The sequence below is a fragment of the Clytia hemisphaerica genome, unplaced genomic scaffold (assembly GCF_902728285.1).
Source record: "Clytia hemisphaerica strain Z4C2 unplaced genomic scaffold, Clytia hemisphaerica genome assembly, whole genome shotgun sequence".
NCBI classification, from domain to species: domain Eukaryota; kingdom Metazoa; phylum Cnidaria; class Hydrozoa; order Leptothecata; family Clytiidae; genus Clytia; species Clytia hemisphaerica.
Window position 1 is genome coordinate 140,273 of NW_027104193.1, and position 23,704 is coordinate 163,976.

A 23,704-nucleotide genomic window follows, 5' to 3' on the forward strand; every position below is an offset into this window, starting at 1 on the left:
CCTATTGCCCTGAAGATGGTTGATGTAAGTACCGCAATGACAACGCAAATTATAATGACAAGAAGCGACTAGACCCTGTCTTTCGAGTTGAATTTAAAAAAATCTATGAGAATTTGAGTGAGGACTCTCTTTTGGATAGCTGTCTTAGGGGATTAACTCAAAATCAAAATGAAGCCATCAATGGTGTTTTATGGCGGCTTTGTCCAAAGAACAGCTTTTGCGGTTTGGACAAATTGAAACTAGCCGTATCCATTACAGTCGGGAAATTCAATAGCGGTGGAGGTTATTATTTAGAGTTACTTGAGGATCTTGTTGACAGTATTGGAGAAAACACTATAAATGGATTTGAGCAACAAGATCTAAAGCGAATCAAGGATGCTTCTAGGAAGATTGCTGGTACCTCTTTTGCCAAAAGAAACATCAAAAAGGGGGAATTTATAGCCTCCTTTGAAGGAGAAAGAATTACTCATGCTGAAGCGACCCAAAGCGACTACAAGAAGATACCGATCGAATCTACTTGTACTTTGTATCGCACAAAAGAGAAAAATTTTGGTAAAGGTTTCTAAAGTCTATCCCAAAACAAAAAGAATTGGCAGTTGACACATTTTGCTTTCCTGCTCCTAAAAATATAAAATGTTACGAAGATAAGTGATGCCTCCTTGGAAAGATAATTTAAAGTGGGTAGTTATTAAAAATTAAAATTTGTCAAAAAGTTTGAAAATGTAGTGAAACAAACAGATTTTTATCTAGCAATCCTAAGAACTTGAAATTTAGTAGAAAAAATATTCCAATGGAGCTGATCAGTATACATTACTTTCCTTGAATGTTATAGAGGTAGAGGGATCAAAAAGTTCAAAATCGGATTGAAATTGGGGAAAAATCGGGAACCTAGGCCTACTTTGAGGAGATATTTCGATACCCAGAAGGGTTCTGGTAAACACCTCTCATAATTATCCCTTCTAAACTATCTTTCCAATGAGGTATCACTTGCTATTGTGGCAAGTCCATTCAGAACTTCTGACAGAAACTAGAAGACAAAAAAGTGCCAACTGCTAATTCTTTTGGGATAACATTTTAATGCTATTTAGATCATCTTGTTTTCTTAAGATAAATTTTCTACATTTTTTTATTTTCTTTCTTTTACATTATCAACTTGCTAAGGCATAGAAATACCATTCTTAACTTATAGACAACTATTTTTTTGCGTTCTTATAGCATGCATCAAAAGTCGACAGACTCGGACGTTACATCAACGATTCCAAGAACCATAATTGTGTGGTTAAGACCATCAGCAGCGGAGTTCCATGTGTAGCAATATTGGCCGCAAGTGATAAAGCCGAGGGAAGGGAGTTTCGATATGACTACAATGATTGTAACTTATTCCGGAGAAAGCAGGTATTTGAGGCATTGCTACTAAATTAAGTTGATTTTTCCTAAATTTTAAAATTTCCTTAACTTTTCATTCTAAATTCTTACAAAGGAGGTCACGCCAAATTAGAAAAAGACGTTTTACCATTTCAAATTCCTAACTTATCGATTTCTATGCCTCTGGTCTTGATTCAAACCTTTCCCTCCTATTCATAGGACGAGTTCAAGAAATACAGAAAGCCACTACTAAAGAGCGATCTGTCTGCCAGGTATTATTTTAAGAGTTATAATTTGATTTTTTATTCATTTTCAATCAGATTCAATCAAAAGTCTTAATTATCACTGAAACTTCCAGATTTTAAATTTTTTAAACGTAGATAGGTTTTGACATGATATTTAGATTGCTAATAAAACCTTTTTTTTCGTTGCAGCAAAGAAGAAGGACAAATTATCGAAAAAGAGGTATTTTGATATTGTATTACCAATTACATCCACTTTTAACGAATTATCGTTATTGTATAGATTGCTATACCCCGATTTTCATTATTCATTACCGAGGTCAAAATATTAACCTCAAGGTCATGTGAATATTAATTCCAAAGTAACCTCTGTTAATATTAAATATCAAAGTCCAGCATTGATTATTACACCTACCTATTCTCAGCAGACCCATGATTTATCTTTTAATCCAATTATTTCAGTATCATTCTTATTTGATTCAATTTAGAATTTAAATCCAGATGTAGTTCCACCAACTCCAGAGAAGAATTCACGAGGTCTATAAAAATCAATTTGTAAGGTAAAACTGCTGGGCTTGTTGTTCTTTCAATCATAGTTTGAAAAATGTTCTCTAGTTGTTTTACTAATCCCCAGGCTAGAGGAATGAAAAGATAGCCAGTTTAGTTCAATCTAGATTGTTACTGTGAGTATCACACATGTCATATTCAAAATGTGTGACGACGAATCGCCATTCTATTCAAAGTGAGAACAAATAAACCATAGCAATCATCCACTTTCCGAAATTTCAATATGAAGATAAAAGTGCTCATCCGAGGACTAGACATAGTGTCCTAGTGAGTTGGTTCCCCACCCTTGAAAATTGAAAAAAATCCATCCGTCCCCCCTTTTAGTTCCCCTCCCTAAGGATTTTAAAATAATTTCCCAACCCTTGAAATTTTTTTTATTTTTTGCTTATAACATAATATTGCTTCTATTCATGTTATCTCGTCCCTATATACAAAGAAAAAATGTAAATCGCCACCACCTCGAATATAAAGCTAACATAAAAGCTAACTAAAGCTCTTAACAAGGTCTTGTAATGTTACCTATGGTATTAAACTTCTCTCAAAACTCACATTGAGTGCAAAATTAGATCATCAGGAACAGAAACAGAAATTTTTTTCCTCAGATGTTTTCTCCCCCCACCCTTGACTTTTTGGAACTAATTTTCTCCCCCACTCTTTTGATTGAACCCCTAGAATTTCGAAAACGATTTTGCCCACCCTTTTCCCATTCTCTGAAAAAAAACTCCCCCCCTCCCCTTAAAAGGGGGGGGGGCATTATGCTGGAGCAGTACTAGCTATCTTTTAACGACTCAAACTTCTTAAGTTTTCTCTTAACTATTTTTTTTCTATTTTGCGCCAAATGTTTATCCGAGGACCCTTAGAATTCATTAAAGCAATGCTCAAATAGGGTTTAAGTTTTATTTACCAAAAATCTCTTTTAACTAATTCTCAATTCACGAAATTTCAATATGACGATTAAAGTGTCCATCCGAGGACTAGAGCAGTACTAGCTTTTTTTAGTACTTCTTTTAACGGCTAATACTTATTAACCCTATTCGTACTGGGGGGGGCTATTTTTTACCACCTGAAAACTTTTTTTGATAACTTCTGTAATTATATGGTTGATTACATTTAGCTTAGATTTGTAAATGACGAGCGGGGCGATAAATCCGTAATAGCCCCGCTTTTTTGTAATCGCCCTGATGTAAACAAAAATTTCTATTGGTTGAAAAGTATCGTACGATATCTTTAGAGCATTTTGATTGGTTAACAAAATATCGTACGACTTTTTAAGCCAATCAAAATGACAGTGTCAATTGAATGTTTTTTATAATTTCGAAAGTTTTCGAATTTTTGAAAAAAATAGCGAGCAAAAGGAAAAGAATTCAAAACACAGAAGAAAATGGAGGAGACAAGTGTTAGATTCCAACTTCTTTCTGAAGAAGAACTTTCAAAAATAGCTGAAGAATCGAAAAACAAAAACACTAAAAGGAGTACGAACACTTGGATCAATGTCTACAAAAGCTGGGCTGTTCAGAGAAATATGAAAGTCCAGTTGGAAGAGTACAGCCCTCCTGAATTGGATGCTGTATTATGCCAGTTCTACGGTGAAGTCAGAAAGAGAGATGGAGATGATTATGAACCAGACTCTTTACGTGTAATGCAGGCAGGACTTCATTGTTACCTTGTAGAAAACAACTATCCGAAGTCTATCATGGATGAGACTGTATTCAATAAAAGCATCAAAACTCTTGAAGGGAAAGCACGTTTGCTTAGACAAAATGGAATGGGGAAACGTCCAAATGCAAGTCAAGCTATTACGAGGGATGAGGAAGATGAACTTTGGCGTTCTGGAAAATTGGGAATATCGAACCCAGTTTCACTGCTGCATACAATATGGTTCCTTAACATTCAACACTTTGGTCAACGAGGCCAACAAGAGCATGCTTCATTAAATATCGAAAATTTCCAAACGAAAACTGACGAAGAAAGTGGATTAGTGTACATTGAGTATTTTGAGCCTCCCACAAAAACACGTCAACACGGTTTGCACCCGAATCCTCGAGTTACAAATCCAAAGATGTTTGAAATACCTGACAATGAAAGATGTCCTGTCAGGATATTTAATTTTTACGTTTCAAAGCGCTCTTCAAATCTACAAAACACTGGTCGTTTTTATCTTTCACCGAAATCTGTTTATTCGAAAGACGTTGATGAACCTTGGTTTAAAAGCGTTGCTGTTGGCAAAAACAAGATTGCAACCTTTATGAAAGAGATTATTTCAGGTACAAACATCGAAAAAGGCAAGAAAATCACTAATCATAGTGGTCGAAAACTTTTTGTCAAAAAGATGAAAGCAGCCAACATTCCTGAAACCTCAATCATCAAGATAACTGTTCACAAAACAATTGAGGGGTTAAAGAGTTATGACCCTGGTGACCAAGGAGAAATGAAACGTATGTCGGATGCTATTGTTTCACGCCCTAAAAGTGCTTCTTCTCACCCCTCTTCATCTACAATAACTCGAAACCCAGAGCAAGTGGGACACGTATTTACCAATTGCACTGTGACTTTTAATAACATAATTCAAAAAAACGAATCGAGTCGGAAGCGAAAACGTGTGATTTATAGTAGTGACTCTTCTCAATCGCAATAAAATGATAAAAGTCAGATTTTTTTGTTTAAAGTCATGAATATTTCTTGGGTTATTGATGTATGTTTATTTATAGCAATTACTGTTGTACGTTTTTTAAAATTTGAAATTTCTTGAGTTGTCAATTTTAATGATTTAAGTCTAAAATGTTACAAAAAATTGTACTCTATTGCACTTTACGATTGAGTCTTCTTCAATTCTTTTTTGACCATATAATTAACGCGGAATAACATGGTATTCTCGGGTGATTTTGGATTAATAACCCCTCGTTTCATTGAAAACATTTCAAAATAGCCCTCACTACGTTCGGGCTATTTTGAAATGGTTTCAATGAACCTCGGGGTTATTAATCCCAAATCACCCTCCAAACCATGTTATTACTAGTACAAATATAGATACTAAACCCCCCCCCCAATTTTCTGACTTTTAATCAAAATTATCTGGCAAGAAAATAAAACTAGTTTGAGTCATTAAAATTTTTCACACCTTCTGCATGATGTCATTTTGGGCAATAAGGTGTCATAAAAATGACACATTTTCTGCATAATTTGAATTTTGTCATTAGATATATCATTCAAATCGTAATTTCACAAATAATTTGAATAAACAAAGTCATTTTCATCCATTTATTACATTCCCAAGGTGAAAATTCAGGATTTGGAATTTATGGTGGCAAAAAGTGCTATCTTTCATTTTTGCTCACATCAGCATGAGTGACGTCATCAAAAAAAATTTTATGTCATTTTTATCTGTTTATAGTAAGGGTCATGTCTACCAAATTTCATCAAAAAAGGACAACCAGAAAAAGAGTTAAGGGGTGGTACTAAAATAGAATAGCCCCCCCCCCCTAGTTCTGAACCGCCCCTAAAAGCCTAGAAGCATTACTCCAATAGGGTTTAAGAACTTTTACTAAGAATCGCTTTTAAAACAAATCTTTATTTACGAAATTTCAATATGACAATTAAAGTGTGCATCCGAGGACTAGTAGTAGCTAAAGACTAACGGATCAAAATTCTCATTTTCTTCTAAAAAGTTTTGTTTCATTTTGCACAAAATGTTTACCCTTTAAGACTTCGGGTCCCTGATGAGTGTCCCCAGGGCAAAAAAGCAAAAAAAGTAATAATTAAGTTATTCTAATGAAATTACGGATATAACACAATTAAATGGTGTAGAATTGAATGGCAATATTATTTTTGTGTATTTGGGGGTAAAATTGGGGATTTTGGGCCCAATTCTGGGCTTTTAGGGCAAAAAATGACTCAAAAAATGAAGTTTCTCCAATTTCGATGAAACTTTCCACTTTTATCCAGTTTTTCATGTAGAATACGAAAATGAAACTCAAAATTATTCGAAAGCTCTGAAATACCCTCAAAAAGAGGGTTTTCGCCCCCAACTTTTTCCTGTAAAATATGAAAAACACTCTGAAAATTGTTCCAGAAAACGAAAATCAGAGGGGTTTTCAGAGAAACAGTCCGCGAAAGCAGCCGGCGAGGTGACCTTTTTTTCCGTTGTGTTCCGAGAGCATGGTTCAGTTAGAAATTTTAATTTATTCTGATCAGAACTAAATAATCAGCTAAAAATAATGTGTTCTGGCGAGACAGGGGTATAATTAAGTTCATCTAACGTTTTCTTGTTGTCTAGGTAACCCTAGAAAGCTATGTAACATAATTTGATTGAACAGAAAAGTATGAAATAATATTGATGAAAATGATAGTTAAATTCCTATCACACATAAAAAACAACTTTACAACAATACCAGTCAATAGTCATATATCAATCATATATTGCGTACATATATACTATACTAATAATACACTAATGAAAAGTAATTGAAACTTTTCAAACAATAAATCATTTGTAAGGAAAATGCACCAAAAGGAACAGTTATGAAAATCAACTACAAGTTATGTATTTAGAAATTATATACAGAAGTGTACGATAGAAAATCGTTATATAAACCGATGATACAGAGAATCTCAATCTTTGTCAAATGAAAACACTCTCATACGCGTTTTTTGACGTCAATAGTGCACTTTCACCAAAAGGTGAAGAGAAATAAACGATAAATTACTTTAAAAGCTTTGACGAAATAGGATTCTCAATATCAAATTCAAACGTCATCTTGAGACTGGCTGCTCGCAACATCAAATTCTCGCTTTTTTGTGGTAGCGTCGTCTTTTGTTAGCTTAGCTTCTGAATGTCGAACTTGAATATGAATTAGTGTAATTGTTTAAATATTCACTTTTTCTAAATAATGTGACACGATCACACTGAAACACTATTTGACAAGCTAAACAGATCCAAAATACAGATTAAAAATCTAAAAAGTAATTATGTGACTGTAGTTTAAACAAGCAAAAGGGAAAGATGAAACCTTTTAACGCTTTTCAGGAATTTAGGAGAAACTAATTATTTTATTACCTTTACCTTTACGAGGTGATAACACGCTCATTTCAAATTTTCTTCTTTTTGAGACATTTGATGATGGGTTTCGTAACAGTTTGTCTTTATTATTGTACATTCTGCATTTTGCGTACCAGTTACGAATAACAGCAATTCTGAACTCGCTGCTCGAATATATCTGTTGCTTTTCCGTGATGAAATGAACATTTTTCCAGATTGTGAAGGTATTGCAATACGCGTATGTCTCAATTAAGGAATCAAGCACTCGGCTCTGTTTACGAACACTACGGCACTCGCTGTTGTAGTATGCTTGATGTTGGTTTGTACGGTCAACCATCCCATAAATCTGGCGATAAAAAACCACTGAGGGTGGAGTGTGAATGGCCTGTCCGTTCACCTCAATTGAAGACCAGTTTTCCCTGGCAGAATCAACATCATTGTCAAGGAAGCAAACTGCATTATTATCGTTCCAATATGTCAAGTTCAAATTTTCGTGATGTAGGGACTGTGAGTATCCTCTGACAAAGGATTTGGTATTCTTTAGAAATGAGCTGTGTTTCTTTGGAAGATGGGCCCTATTTCCACGAACAGTAGCAATGATTCGGGTGTTCCATATGCTAGCTGCATCTTTCAAAAGTTGAATAGTTGGAAATCCACTATCAATCACCACAAGTTTTCCCATATGTTTTAGCCCATCTAAAAGTTGCTCAACGGTGTTGTAATTTTTTCCAGAGCCCGTGTTTATGAACGTTTGCTTGCCGATTTCATTTCATTTTGCTGAGTTCACGAAATTTCAATATGACGATAAAAGTGTGCATCCGAGGACTAGTAGTAGCTATCGTCTAACGGCTCAAACTTGTTATTTGCTTTTTAAGTTTTTTTTTTAATTTCTTTAAAATCTTTATCTGAGAACTTATATCAAATCATAACTTAATCCGTCGTTAATTTTTAATATGACGAAAAAAGTGTGCATCCTAGGACTAATAGTAGCTATCATAACAACAGAATGGTTATCCGAAGACCCTCAGAACTTATCAAATCATTATATAATTCACGATATCTTGATAAGACGATAAAAGTGTGCTTCCAAGGACTAGTAGTGTCTATCGTCTAACGGCTCATATTTATTATTTGCTTCTAAAGGTTTTTTTATTTGGCACAAAATGTTTATTCGAGGACCCTAAAAACTTATCCAACTTTTAATAAATTATGTCTTTTAGTTTTTTCTCCTTTTCCATTTTCCTATATTAAGCAATGATAGAAATTTCCGCGGAATTTAATTTCGCGAATCAGACGTCGAAATCGAATTTTGATGGAATTAAATTTCGCAAAATGACTAGATTTTGGGGGAAAATAGATGGACCATTTTAGAGGCTAAAACGACTTTTTTGAGGATAAAATCTCCTAGATTCTATATTTTAAATAAACAAATATTTTCCTAGAATATTTTGTATTTCCCAAAATTTAATTTAGTGAATGATTCAGTAAAATTTCTTGCTTTTGAAGTAAAGATCTTTGACAATTTTATGATATTTTAAACTTTAGTGTGGGTCAAAGCAATCAGAAGAAACTGTACTTATCTTTCTTTAAAACCTACTTCCTTCAAAGGTTTCTTAAAGATGTTCAAGTGCAAATATTAAATTTTGTATCTATTAAAATTTAGTATGGAACAATGGAATCAGAAGAGATTGTATTCCCAAGATTATAACGAGCCGAATTGACTGAAGGTGCTGATAGCCAGGTACAGATAAACTTTGTCTACATTTTCACTCTGATCAGGGGCAGGCATACAATTACTATATGAACGCTATGACACATTAGTACCGAGATGGCATATATAGAAAAAATTGCGAAACGAACAGTTAGTACACGATAAAATTTGAAAAGAGAGCATTTTTTTGAGTCTGGTTGAAGTAATGTTTCAAATTTTGTTGCAAATTTCGGCAGTGATTCTCTTTTACCTCAATTTTATATACCTAGGATCACATTAATATTTATTTGATACAATCAAATATATCAAATTTTTTTCAAAGTTTCCAAAGAAAAGGTGATTTCCCCACTCTTATCCCTAATAATTGTCAATATTGGAGTTTGGGGGTAGGGGTAGTGCCGGGATTGTTAAGGTCATAAACAGTTAATACATTGGGTAGTGACGAAATGGGGGGGTGGCATCTGATGAATATATCAAAATTTGCAGTTAATACACACAGTGTAAGATAGTTACTGTATGCCCCCCTCCTCTGATCAAGTTTAAAGAAGAATTTAATATCATCTTGGTCCATTACAGATATAAAATAAACACATCATGCCTTTTCTGACTAAACGCTAACTAATTTTACAATAAAATTAAATCTAAAAATTTGGCTTACAGATTTCACAAAAATCATGTTTTGTGCGTAACTTATTATTTCAAAATGTCTTTACATTTAAGGAATCTTCCAAATTAACCACCTCGTCTGCTAAAAGTAATGACGTCCTATTTGAGGTAAGATCTTTATTTTCATCACCCTTTACTTCATATGAAAAATACCACTGATTTACCTTAAGGGAACTAAATTTAATCATTTTGAATTGCAAAACAAGTTTCTAAGTTTCTTTTTCACTGTTTCTGGTTCTTTTTTACGAGATTTCGTAATATAAGGTTCCTGCAAATATTGTCTAACCGCAAAATCAAATAAATATTGATAAAATTAGTGGACCGTAAAAACTAATTCCACAAAAAAAATCTATTTTGTGATCCGCAAAAACTAGTTCCCGCAAAAATTAGTTCCATTAACAGCAAGTTGGAATTCGTGGAAACTCTACAAAAGCTGTTGGAAAGCCTTTGAAACCAGTTTTGCTGGAAATCTCTAGGCAAATTTGACCCCTGAAAACCATTTTTTGTCGAATTAACTCTTTCGGTACCATGGGAAACTCAAATTTGACATTTTTTTTCTTTTTGCAATTACCAAACTTTGAAGCCAATTATCTCAAGAACCAGAAGGGCTAAACAGGTCAAGTTTGAGTTGGTTGGAAAGCTCTTCTCAAGAGCTATCTTTTCAGCGTGTCGGATTTTTGATTTAGGCCCTTAATCAAAGCTGCCGGCAGCCGAGAGTGATCGTACATATATGAACGAATTTTGGCTGGGTGGTACTGAAAGAGTTAAGGATCATTTATTTCATTTTTCATATTTGGATCATTTTTTCCTCAAGGATTGTCCGGAAACACCATCAAAAGATAGTAGAAAAATTGTTCTCCCACAGGTAACTTTTTTCATCTTCATATTCATAAATGGGATTTTTTGAATTGTATTAAAAAAATTTTTATGTACTTTTTTAATGTACTTTTTTACAATAAAGAAAAAAACTTGATGAACCTTTTTGTTAATTATTCATCTTAACAATGAAGTGAGAATGAAACAAATGAAATACCTTTAACAACGTAGTAGGTATTATATTAGCTACTATCAGTTGGTAAAAATATAACTATTGACACAGTTATGGACGACTAAACTTTATTTCAGATTTCATGTAAAAAAGGTTTACTGTAAAACTTTTTTCTTTACAAGTTGGTTACATATCGCCTGTTTCTTACAAAGAAGACCATCATAATTTGCTTCTCCCCCTACCCCTCTGACTAAGAATCGAAATAACAATAAAGCCAAATAAAAATCTAGGATGAAGAGAACACATTCACAAAAATCATGTTCTGTGCGTAACTTGTTTTTCTAATTGTCTTTAAGGAATTTTCCAAATTAACCACCTCATTTGGCAAAAGTAATAACGCCCTACTTGAGGTAAGATTTAATTACTTTATTTACATCATTCTTTACTTCATATGAAAAAGGGCCACTGATTTATTTAGATCATTTTTTTCTCAAGGATTGTCCGAAGACACCGTCAAAGGATAGCAGAAAGATAACTCTCCCGCAGGTAACTTCTTTGTTTTCTTTTTTTATAAAATACGATTATTGGTATTGTTTACTAAAATCTTTTATATCTTTATGTACTTTTTTATAACGAGGTTTTCAATTTGATTCATGTTTAATAAATATTAAGATTTTAACGAATTTAACTTTTAAGGGGATTGAAATAAATGAAAAGTGAACGGCAAAACGAGGGACGGGGAAATGAAGAGGGTTTGCAGCTGGCTGCGACGTGACTTCTAAGTAACTACTTTCAAAGGAAATTTGGAATATAAAAAATTGATGAACCCTTTTGGAAATCATTCTTCATGATTTATAGCAATGTAATAAATTATAGTGAATATTCTCTATTTTGAAGTTTTTTCAAATTTCTTAGAATTGACAGTTTTTCAGGTGGGCCTTGTAAGATATGACCTTCTGCACTAATAAAAAGTTATGTGAAGAACTCTCGAGTCAACCCGCCATAGTCCCCACCATCTTCCCCTATAAAGTCCACCAACAGTGGCTTCTCTAAAAAGTCGATTAAAGAATGATCTGCAAACTCACGAACAGCGTCAGGCCAGATTTTTCTTCTTTTCACAGAAATAATTAGTCTATCCGTATCCTCTAGTAGTGCTAAATTTCTGTGATTTCGAGACTTTAGGGCAACTGCTTCATAGATGTTTTGAGGTGGTAAATAACTTATGTTAATACAAGAATTTGCCAATTCGTCGTTATTGTTATTGTTAGCTGATGTTTCTTCTTGCCTTTTGGTTGAAGCAGATTCATGTCCGCTTAGGGTCGAGGCAGTTTCTTCTCTGTTTGGGAACAAGGTAGTTTCTTCTAGGTGTGAAGTCGAGGTAGTTTCTTCTAGGTGTGAAGTCGAGGTACTTTCTTCAAGGTGTGAAGTCGAGGTAGTTGCTTCTTGTCTCGCAGTTGAGGCAGTTTCGTTATTTCTTGAATCGGTTCTTGTGGCTGTAGCACTTTGATCTCGTCTTGTGGCTGTAGCACTTTGATCTCGTCTTGTGGCTGTAGAAGTTTCAACTCGTCTTAAAAAATGATAAAAGTTATGTAAGAAATTGCTCTTTTTGAATTCGCTTGTCATTGGCCTGATCAAGAAAAAACTTTAATAAGATTTAGTCATCTCAAGAAAATCTGAAGCAATTAGTGAGATAAACTTTTGAAATATTTAAATTTCAGGAATTGGGTGTCTGTCATGCGTTTAGCCAAATGGAAATTTGAAAAGTCCTATCTGATATATTTTTGAACAAAACTAAAAATGAAAATGTTCTAAATGCATTTTTCACATTTTTAATGTTCTTTGCGTACAAAAGGGGTGGCAAAAATCTGGAAAATTTTGGCATGCATAATATGTGAAAAAAGAAGACTTTAAACAAGCCTTCAATTGAATATCCTTAGACTCTATATTGTAAACTTACTTGTTGCAACTATGCTTGTTAAAATCCTTTTGGTTTACCAGCTCATTACATTTAAAGCATTTCACTTTTGGGCCCAAAACATTCCTTCCATCTGATGAAGATTGCTAAAGAAAGAAGGGAAAGAATGTCTCAAGATAAGCAACAGCAGACTCAAAAAGGTCTTAGAATATAACTTCAGTCAGTTCAGTTGGAATAGATGTTATTTTATGCTCCAGCAAAAAGAGCTTGCGAGGCTCCAAGCAATATCAAAGACACAAAATTTAAGCCAGACAATAATCAGAGGAAGTAGGGAAATATTTAAGGAGTTAGCGCAAGGAAAATCACAGCCAAGCTCAGATATTCCAGTGAAAATCATAAAGGATAATTGTGATATGTTTTCCAAGTTTTTATGCTCAGAAATAAATGCGTCATCCGAGTCAAACTCTTTTCCAAAAGAATTAAAAACTTGCTGATATAACACCTGTGTATAAGAGAAAAGGTTCAAATAATGACAAGGGCAACTTCAGACTGGTGAGTACAATTTCATTCTCCCAGTTCTGTCAAAAATTTATGAAAAAGTCATACATACCCAAGTCTCAACCTACTTGAGCAATAGACAATTTGGATATAGAAAGGGGTGGTCAGGATTAGACAATCTGACGGTACTGAATGTTCCGGAAAACTTGAAAATAAATACTTATAAAAACGAAAGTAACACAAGCGTGTACCAAAACCAAAACCAATAAAGTGAAAACTGTAAACAAATTTAAAGACCAAATTTTATGTGGAAAAAAGCCGAGGAAAATATTAGACAGCGAAGTGAAATGTAAGGCATCTTGAAGGTACAGCATAGTGTGTATTAACCCCATATCCTATGTAACCACGTATACAGTTCCTATCCCCTTGTTTTATTACAATTTATTACAAGTTTTCTCAAGCCCCCCCCCTTTAAAATTTTACCCCCTATTTTTCTTTAACCCCTCCTCTTTTAAAATCTCAAACTGCCCTATTTCAAAAAATTTGCCCTAAATGCCAACCCCCTCCTTTTTAAAGGGGGGGGGGGGGGTGCCCACTATGTATATAGTACCACTTTTTTGCCCACAGAAGGCATATTTTAATAAGCTTAGTTAATTGAATTTGTAGAAACATATGACCATCTTCGATCTACTGGCTTTTTGGAATTGCCGCATAGGACTACGTTAAATCAATATAAAAATTTCACCGACATCGGCGCTGGATATAATGCTGACAAAATCCAACGACTATATGATGATTTCAAGCTTGATAGCTATGACGAAGACAATAGTGTGTGTTGGCATTCGATGAAATGAAAATAAACTCTGGTATTCAGCAAAAAAACAGGTAAATACCAATTATCGTGGAATTTTTTTCACTAGATTTATTTGGTCATTTTGAGCAAGCTAAGGCTGTCATTTTTTCAATAATGGTGGATACTCTAAATTTTTAGTGTCAAATGCTACAGCACACTTAGGTTTATCGTTTGATTTTTTTTCTAGGTAAATTGATTGGATTCACTGAGCTTGGTGATTTAAATAATGAAATTGAAGAGTTCGAACGACAAGTGAAAAATGATGAAAACACTCCACCAGAATTAGCAACTCATGTTCTATCTGTCATGGCAAGAGGGATAACAATACACTTCAACTATCCAATTTGTTATTTTGCAACCACTTCCGCAAACGCTGACCAATTATTCAATGTTCTATGGGATGCTGTTGGTGTTTTGGAAATGTCTGGATTAAAGGTGGCATTTGTTGCTGATGGAGCGTCAGCCAATCGAAGATTTTTCAGCATGCATAGGTTATATGATGGTGAAAATCAGACACCTTAAGGAGTTGTCTATTGGTGTTGGAACAGTTTTTGTAGATCCAGAAAGATATACTTTTTCAGTGATCCACCCCACCTTATCAGCGAAATGTATAGCATGGTATGGGCTGAGAGTTTGAATTTCTCAGATCCTAATAACGGTTGAGAACATAGCCAATCAAATTTTGTAATTCTTTTACCAGTCACGCTTTCTTACGGAAAGCGCAACTTTCGAAATTTGGTTTTTATTTTAGTAATTGAGGACAGCGCTAAATTCGAGTTTCCCACTGTAAAAAATGAAAACAGCTCGAACAGGACCGTGCCGATGCACCGGACTTAACGAACACCGGACACGCGAAAATCCGGTGTAAAAGATAATTTTTTTTACCACCGGACAATTTCTACACCGGACTTAAGGAAGTCGGATGTTCGATGACAGAGAAGGATATTTTTTCCCACCGGACAATCAAAACACCGGACATGACCAGTCCGGTGCGTCCGGTGTTTCTTAATTTTTTGTTTCATAAATGTCCGGCGTCCAAAATTCCCTGTATGCAACACCGGACTGACACCGGACTTATTGCGTCCGGTGTAGCGAAAGGATACTTTTTGCCACCAGACAAATACACCGGACAGTCCGGTGCGTCGGCAGGGTCCTGCTCGAACCTGTCTTGTGTACATCAAATTATAAAAACACACACGTTAAATTTAATATGAAAAAGCTTCTTCAAAAGTAGTTCCTCCCAAAATAATACCTAGTCTGGATATCCAAGCTCAAAATTTTAGAAAAAACAAACTTTACCTCAACATACAAAGTTCTAAAACTATAGAGCTTGGTCTCCCTAGAGAATGAAAGTGCAAACCCAGGGCAGCAAAACAGAAATTAATAAAAAGTAGTCTTACAAGATCTAAAACTATTTAAAACATCCAAAGATTACACCAAAGTCCATAAAAAAGTTTGCATGCATTATCATGACCAACCATCATGTTTTCTTGGAAAATGAACTTGCCTCTGTTTTCTTCTTTTTCATTTTTTCATGTAACAGAAAGCCCTATCTTCACTAGCAACTGGAGGACTATCCTATTTTTGCTTTAGAATTTATTATTTTTGCTCAATGATGTGTAGATTGGCTCTTAAGGTTTTAGCGAAGTGAGCGCGAGCAAGCGGACTGCATTCTCTTTAAGAATCGAAATCGCTCTAGGGAGACCAGGCTGTAAACCAGAACATTAAATATCAAAAACTAGACTGTGAAATAGTTTACAGCCTGGATATCCAGGCTAAATAATACCTTAAGGGAACCTTTTTTGGTCAGCACTAATTTTGACGAACGGACGGATCTAAGATTTTTTAATTTCGGCGAGAACTAATTTTGGTCAAATAGGAATTTTTTTAAATTTCGGCGAATCAAAGATTTTCTAATTTTGGTTAAAACTTATTTTGGCGAATGACAGCGTAACTCTGTTCTCTGTTGTCTTATTTGAAGCTTATTATGTCAAAGATTATTATCAAAGATTGAATCAAACAGAAAAACGAATTAATTCGAGAGGAAAAAGCGTTTTCATAAAAAAAAATTTCATTATCGGACGTTTTAGGGCGTGGCCAAACCCCAAAAAGGGCAAAAAGGATTGGGTAGCACTAGAAAACTTTGGAATGATATTTTTGCCCTAAAGTTTTGCATACCTACCCTCAGATTGTGTTTGTGGTTTTTTTATGATATGCTTGCACAAAAAAGAAATAAAACCTGATCTGGTTGATGTATAATTGTAAAATTTAGTATACATGCTGGTAATAGAATTATATTAAAAGTCAGAAATTTTCGGAGTGTTAAGAATTTTCGCAAAAGAGGGCCACCCTGATAAAAATAGGGTTAAGAACAAAATGATAAGTACTTTGCTTCCTTGTGTTTTGCGCAATTACACAGACGCCTGAAAACTCCTAACCTACATCTTGGGGACCATGAATAAAGCTTTCTGTTTTCAAATATAAAATGCACCATCAGACTGATGATTTTTTATTTCTTTTACTTAAGGACAAAACAATTACAAATATTAGCTTTGTCTAATATGGTCATTATATTCAATGAGCTAGAGATTGCTTCGCCAATGGTTGGAAAGGCATTAAACCAAGCTCACGACAACTATGGGTGTCATTCAGTTGGTCGTGGAACACTTAAACCGAAAGCATCTCTGCTCGCCGCGTCAAATCAACTGATACCACACATAAAGTAATTATCTAATTTGATTTTAATTAAATACGTTCTCAAACAGTCTTGACTACTTTAATACAGTCATTTTACATTTTTTTACATTTTTCCATTCACTAGAGGGATTCAATATTCTCAACTTTAGTTGAGTTAGAATATTGTGTGTATGTATGTAACTGTGTCTGTCAGTCCCCTCAAAGCTTTGGGGCAAGCCGAAGACTTTTTTTTTTTTCATTTTTAGGGTGGTCACAAGTTTTAGCCCAAAACGAGGTTAAAAACTTTGGGCCAGGCTGGAGACATAAAATTATCTAATATGATTTTCATATTGCTAAAGTTTTCTACGTTTGATCCTTGGGTGTGGATTCAAATTAGCTTGGCTTACATGGATTTTACAATTGGGCCTACGAATGACTTTAAAGATACTGAAATTGTGTCAGTGCGGTTATCAAGTTAAAGAGTAGAATAAGTCATTGGTCAATTTTCTTTAGGCTGGACACACGAATCCAAATTATGACGTGTGAAGAGGGGGAAGACTTCGACAAAGTCGGAGACAAAAGGGCTTTGGATAATGATTTGACAAAATTGGTTGAATCAAATCCTGTAAGTAATCATTTTATTTGTTTTCGAAGGCTTTTACTTAATTCTATTAGAATCACATTGAAAACAGAGTTTATAGAAAAGAATGAGAGTATTGGTGATTTACTCTTTTGAAAATCATAGGTGAAGAATTATACCTACCTTAAGGGAAGAAATTTTTGCGGGAATTTAATTTCGGGGTTGATCAAATTATTTTTTTTCGCGGGAATTTAATTTCGCGGCTCAGCAATTTTCGAAAAATTCGCGGGAATTTAATTTCGCGGTTGCAGGATATTTTTGGCCAAAAGCGTTATTAAGCAAAAAACCTATTTTAAGGCTTGAAAAAGTACGAATTTGGGGAATGCGTTAAATAAATTAAATTTTGCGGATTAAAATTTTGTAAAATTTCGCGGGAACTTAATTTCGCGGTTTTAGGCAAAATCCGCGAAAACCGAGAAATTTTGTTTCTGCGAAAATTTCTTCCCTTAAGGTAATGGTTCACAGTGCTCAAGCGGTGTGTTTTGACAACCTGTGACATGGCAACACCAAAAAATATTTCATGTTTTATTCTCTTGATTTTAGGGATTTCTCATCGCCTGGTGTACCTGGCACAATGATATGGTTTGTAAAGCGATGGAAAGATTTGCAGACAAAGTTGCCAATGAAATTATCAGTTCACGCAACGACATTAAATCTCGCTTGTTGGACGCCAAGCGCGACAACGTGATAATTGCTTTCCTGGTTGGTGATTTTTTATTGTGCTTTTCATTCTTTTCTTTTTCTGAATCTTTGTGGAAGTCCTATGAAAGTTCGTTAGTTATTTTGTCCGTTCGTTAGTTTGCTCATATTCGTTACCAGCTTTTCTCAAAATTGGCTCATTCAATTTTTCAGATTTTTTGCACAAAGATGCTAATTATTAACCCTTTAATAATACAGAGCTTGATTTCCAGGAAAATTTTTTTTCAAATTTCTACAATAGACAAAAGACAATCAGGTACATGCTCCAGAATGCAAATCTGTGGTTTTCTTCTTTTAGCTCCTCGCTCAGTATGAGAATGATAGGGACTATATTAGCCCCTCAGCTATCTACAACAAGATTGTTGGCCAGTCCGTCCATGCCAATTCGATTGATAAAGAAAAGTCTTGGGTTGAAGTCCTGGATCTAATTAAATCTGATACCGAGGTAAGTTTTTAGAAACGGAAAGAAAGTCCATTCGCATCATATGTGCACTTTCATTTGATATTCTCAAGGTAATGAGAGAGTCTCTTGAGAGTGGTCGCCACATGGTATCAAATAAAGGTGCACTTTTTTACATCGAAACTTTTCGGTAATAAAATGTAACTAAAGTCAGTTCACAATAAGTGTGCACTCTTTTTTCTTTTACCTATAACTTTTGAAGGAATTCTTCAAAATTTGGTATCGTTGGAGAGATATTTGTGAGTGGAACAATTTAAAATAAAAAAGTTTTTAAAAAGATTCTAAAAAGATCTTGTAGAAAGCTGCTATAACTTTCATTTTCACTGGAGAAATTCTTTGATCTTAGGAGGTCATCACTGTGAAGAAATTTCCCTGAAATATTTATTCAATATAAAGTTATGATACAAAGTTAATAAGTGACTGACCCCAAAAAACAGCAGAAAACAGCGTTTTTAGACGTCAATAAGCTTATAACTTTGTTTGATATCTTTTGACTGAATGATTGTTTTTGAGAAATCTTTTCACAGTGATGGTGTTCGATGATCAAGGATTCACTTCAGTGAAAATGATAGTTATACCACTTTTCTACAAGATCTTCATTTTTTTCTTCTTCATTTTCATCTTCATTTTTAGAATTTTTTCAAAGAATTCTTTATTTCAAATTGTTCCACTCACAAATATGTCTCCAACGAAACCAAATTTATAAAGATTGAAGAATTCCTTCAAAAGCCGGAAAAACAGTTTTATTGAAAATCTACTAAATATTTTTTCATCAATTTTCACACTGATGCAAAATTGTAATGCCCAAAGATGGTAGATGTTATAGCTTGCATGGACCGGAAATGTACTCAAACAGTTTTTTTTCTCGAGAAAACTTTTGTCCCATTTCTTTTGTCTTTAGATTTTGCCGTCCTCATAAATATTGTTTTATGTTTTCAGGCAACCACTTGGTTCCATCCCTTTACAGGATTTAAAAGAACAGATACTAAAGGGAAAGAAAGAGGTGATATAATCCCAGCAGTGGCAATCCATTCAGACAAGATGAAATGCCTTCATTCAGTCACTTTTAAGGTTAGTCATTCGGATGATATATGATTTTTTAATTGACAGGTAGTTGGTGTTAAAATAGGTGTATTTCTTTGTGTCTGAGTAAGGGAGTTGTAATAAAAAATCTCATTTTCCCTTGCAGTTTAGCCAATGACATCACTATTTTGCTCATAAAAGGTTTGCCCGGGCCTAATCAGTCCTACTTCTTAAAGATATCTTGAATTTACTGTTATATATTTGGTGAAAAATGTTCCTTTATATCCATTAGGAAATGGAGCTTTACTTGGGGACATATGGTAAGCGCGCTCACAACAAAAACGTTTGCTGGCCAGATTGGAAGAAGGCAGACAAAAGCAACAAAAGTCGAGGTAAGCCCTGATTAAAATAATTTTACCCTCAAATCACTGTAACAAAATAACTAATTTACGGATTTATGGAAATGAGCTTTTTGTTTTATCAATTATTGTGAATCGTAGAGACACGGTGGGTATTAAACTTGGGCCTCCCAGGCGGGAGTCAAAGTTCATAACCACTATACCACCACGCCTAAAAATCATCTCCTGATCGATATGTGGTTTAACTACCATTTTCAGATCAGTGAATTTTCCATCTTTGGGCATTATACCACTTTGAAAATTTTCAAAAAATAATCAAATCTCTTTCGGAAATTATGTAGATACACTTAAATTTGATATTTTCCAAAACCTGTATGGTGATGATTGATCTTAAAAGCGTAAACTAAATTGATTAAAATTTTTTTTTCAGCATGCAAGTTTCCTTGGTCAGAAATACCATTTGACATCGCAACTGAAATTGCTGAAGGTAAACCGATAAATTTTCTTTCCAGATAGTCATTTCACCTTCAAGTATTTTTGCGAAAAAGTATAAGGGATGTCATTAATTTCTATCAATTCTCTTTGCTCCTAGTTTGTGGAGTTGCTGATATTCCAGAAGCACCAGCGTCCGAAGTCCAGTCGGCATCATTAGTGACTGAATTGTATTCAAAAGTGAAAGAATTTTATCAAGAGTATGGTATGGGATTTATATTGCGTCGACACTAAATTGATATGAGAATTATACCCTATGGTGTTTAACAATGCATAGACGATTGGGGGTTGGGTAAAACGGAACCCTTAACAAGAGTAAAAAATTATTCTAGAAAAGTCAATAGCGTACCAGTACCACCTGTTAGAGTCTGCATACACTACAAGATGTTCGCAATATACTGCAGCTCGATTTGCAATATTCCAACAATACAGGGGGGTTGTTCACAGAAAGAAAACTTTCCTTTTTATAATATAGTATCAGTTGTTTACTTCGCACATTACAGTCCGCAAGCCATATTGTCGATTATCGCCTACCTCTAAGCAAAACGCACTGACGGATATAAAGCAGATATTCAATAAGTAAAAGTTGGTTATTGAGATTTATAAACCCGAGGCGGTGTCATATTCAACGAGGCGAAGCTTTGCTTCGTCGAATATTCATCAAGCTCGACTGAATATTTTTCGATATTCGAATTTTCTTGTCGAATATCTGCTTAATATTCTCCATCAATATATTGTATAGTCTACCTTAAGGGAAGAAATTTTCGCGAGAAGATATTTTCGCGAGAATTTTCGCGAGAGGAAATTTTCGCGAGAATTTTCGCGAGAAGAAATTTTCGCGGAATTTAATTTCGCGAATCAGAGTTTCAAAATGGCAAATTTCGCGGAATTTGATTTCGCGAATGAGCCGATTTCAAAAGTTTCACGGAATTTAATTTCGCGATTGAGAAGAAGTTATCAACTTAGATTAACTTTTAAGCATCACGGAGTTGTTTATATTTGTTTATATTTGATAAAAAATACACGTTATGCTTAAAAAATCAATTGTGTCCATCATTTTTGGTAACACCTGGTCAAAAACAACAAAATAAAATTAGAAGAGAAAAAATTGAATTTCGCGAAATTTAATTTCGCGATTTAACAATTTTGGTGTGATTCGCGGAATTTAATTTCGCGAATTACGCCCCAATTCGCGAAATTAAATTCCGCGAAAATTTCTTCCCTAAGGTAATTAGCCCTTTAGATGTAGTGTGTCCGATATAGAAGTATCGAGTATATCAATACTGTATATATTTCTAAATAGTGTTCTAAAATATAAGTCATCTACGATGTAATTATTTTGCATTTCAGGTCGGGATGATAATCTAAATGAAAATAATGTACCAACAAACGCGGATACAGTGAGTGTACTTTTAAAATTCTTAAACTGGGATTTTTCAAATATTTCTGTAACCCAGTTATAAAAGGCATCTTAAAAACTATCCTAAACTTAAAAAAAGACAAGCTAAGCCGTACAAATCTCGTACCCGTACCTTCTCGGTTTGGTTAAAAATTTAGAGTACCTCTCTATTGGGATAATTTTTTGTTTTAAGATAACGATGACGCCAGATGCAAAGCAGAAGTATGAAGAGATGAATACTCCTAATAAACGTATTTACAAGCAGGTAATTTCGATTTTTTTTAAATTGAAAAGCTATTCAAATACCTGCAAGTCTAAGGTAATTTTCTGAGAAAAAAATCTGTTTAAATTTGTCGTTACTGTTGGATCGGGCTGTTTCCGTGTATTACGCCATGAATACAGTTGACACTCACTAATTTGATCTTCAAAGGGAATTGGGGAATTTATTACGAATTTCTAAGGACGATTGACAGTTGATGTTGTATGAAATTTACATTGATATTTTTAGGCATACGAAGATATCAAACGAGCCAAACTGATGTTTGAGGAATAGTAGTAGAGAAGGGAAATTTTACTGGCTTTGAAAAACGATTCTTTTGTTTTGATTTAGTGTTTTTATTGTTTATGTAACAATTTTTGTGTTCGAATATTTCTTTTTTATAACTAAAAGACCCAAACTAATTTTATACACGCTTTTATACAAGATACGGCTTTGCGGACCATGAAACGTGCGATTCCTTCAATAATTACATCAGAAACGTGTATGCGTTAGTCTAATTAGCCCTCTCCTAAATTACTAAAATATTTTTTATAATTGATCCCTTGACGGTTGTGGTTGTTATATTAATTAGGTTCAATATCGATTACATTGGAACCGGAACATTGTCCAATTTGTTTTTATTTTTAAGCAGCAAAATATTTTAAAATTCATTTCAATGTAAATATTATGTTAAACATTTAAAAAGGAAAAGAGAAAGATTTTTATTTGTAATTTACACTGTACTGTAATATTTGTGAAGCGAACGTTAAATTTTATGTCATATTTGAAACAACTAGGATACATTTTTTTACGTCGATGTCAAAGACTTTTTATCTTAAGGTTTTGTAAATATAGTTTTTATTTTGTTAACATGTCATATTTTCAAATAAAATTGAAAGCAGAAAATATCAATCTCGCGTCCTTTCATGGGCAGGCATGAATGTAGCATATTAGTTTACTCTATAAACATTTTAACATAGGAACAAATGACGTAGCTTAGTATCATATGTTTTCGCCGTGTTAGTCAATTCGATTGATCACTAGATTCACAAAATAGTGACTTACAGTGCGTTCCGTATAAAGATCAGGTTCATATTGTAAGATTTAAATCAATTATATGCATACATTCTCAAATGGTCATTATTTTTTGCTTCGTCAACATGCTATTTAATTAACCAATTCGAAACAACATCGATTACTAGTAAAAGTAACTGTGACATTCAAAACAGTTAGTTCGCTCGTTTTTCACAATTCTGCGACGAAATGTTTCCCTCTTTTTCCAAAGAATTTAACCATTATTTCTTACTATAAATTGTTACCACAACTTGCCCCAAGAAATTCAGCCATGTGAACATCGTTATGTTTTTATGTCTAATGTTGCCACAGCTCGCCACGCTTTGCCCCATTTGCCCCAAGGAATTCTGCTATGAGGATATCCCTGTGTTCACTATATGAAATGTTGCCACAGCTCGCCACACTTTGCCCCGTTTGCCCCAAGAAATTGAGCTATGAGGATATCCCTGTGTTCACTATATGAAATGTTGCCACAGCTCGCCACGCTTTGCCCCATTTGCCCCAAGAAATTTAGCCATTGGTAAATCCCTGAGTTATGTTCAGTGTATGAAATGTTGCCACAGCTCGCCACGCTTTGCCCCGTTTGCCCCAAGAAATTCAGCTATGAGGATATCACTGTGTTCTCTATAACGAGCTCTATAATTAATATGAAATTTTGCCACAGCTCGCCACACTTTGCCCCATTTGCCCCAAGAAATTCAGCCATGGGAACATCGCTGTATTCTCTATAACGAGCTCTATAATTAATATGAAATTTTGCCACAGCTCGCCACACTTTGCCCC

The 23,704-nt window shown here is 34.3% G+C and overlaps 2 protein-coding genes and 2 long non-coding RNA genes across 4 annotated transcripts; all 4 read left to right on the forward strand.

The window, feature by feature from the left end:
* The first annotated feature begins 1,582 nt into the window (after positions 1-1,582).
* On the forward strand, positions 1,583-2,131 carry LOC136815184 (uncharacterized). The gene is made up of 3 exons (XR_010847686.1): positions 1,583-1,637; positions 1,800-1,830; positions 2,096-2,131. It is a non-coding gene; the product is annotated as an uncharacterized lncRNA (long non-coding RNA).
* A 1,424-nt stretch (positions 2,132-3,555) lies between these two features.
* LOC136815179 (uncharacterized protein KIAA1958-like) lies at positions 3,556-4,809 on the forward strand. The gene has a single exon (XM_067071632.1). It carries the CDS (start codon positions 3,556-3,558, stop codon positions 4,807-4,809), a length of 1,254 nt encoding a protein of 417 aa, XP_066927733.1.
* A 4,110-nt stretch (positions 4,810-8,919) lies between these two features.
* On the forward strand, positions 8,920-10,418 carry LOC136815185 (uncharacterized). The gene is made up of 3 exons (XR_010847687.1): positions 8,920-8,950; positions 9,641-9,694; positions 10,401-10,418. It is a non-coding gene; the product is annotated as an uncharacterized lncRNA (long non-coding RNA).
* A 3,241-nt stretch (positions 10,419-13,659) lies between these two features.
* LOC136815180 (uncharacterized) lies at positions 13,660-22,267 on the forward strand. The gene is made up of 13 exons (XM_067071633.1): positions 13,660-13,708; positions 14,028-14,298; positions 16,368-16,562; positions 17,030-17,141; positions 17,700-17,858; positions 18,154-18,300; positions 19,255-19,386; positions 19,631-19,730; positions 20,128-20,184; positions 20,290-20,394; positions 21,540-21,589; positions 21,782-21,853; positions 22,097-22,267. The coding sequence occupies exons 1-13, from the start codon at positions 13,660-13,662 to the stop codon at positions 22,139-22,141; spliced, it is 1,494 nt and encodes a 497-aa protein (XP_066927734.1). The 3' UTR covers positions 22,142-22,267.
* The last annotated feature ends 1,437 nt before the right edge of the window (positions 22,268-23,704 follow it).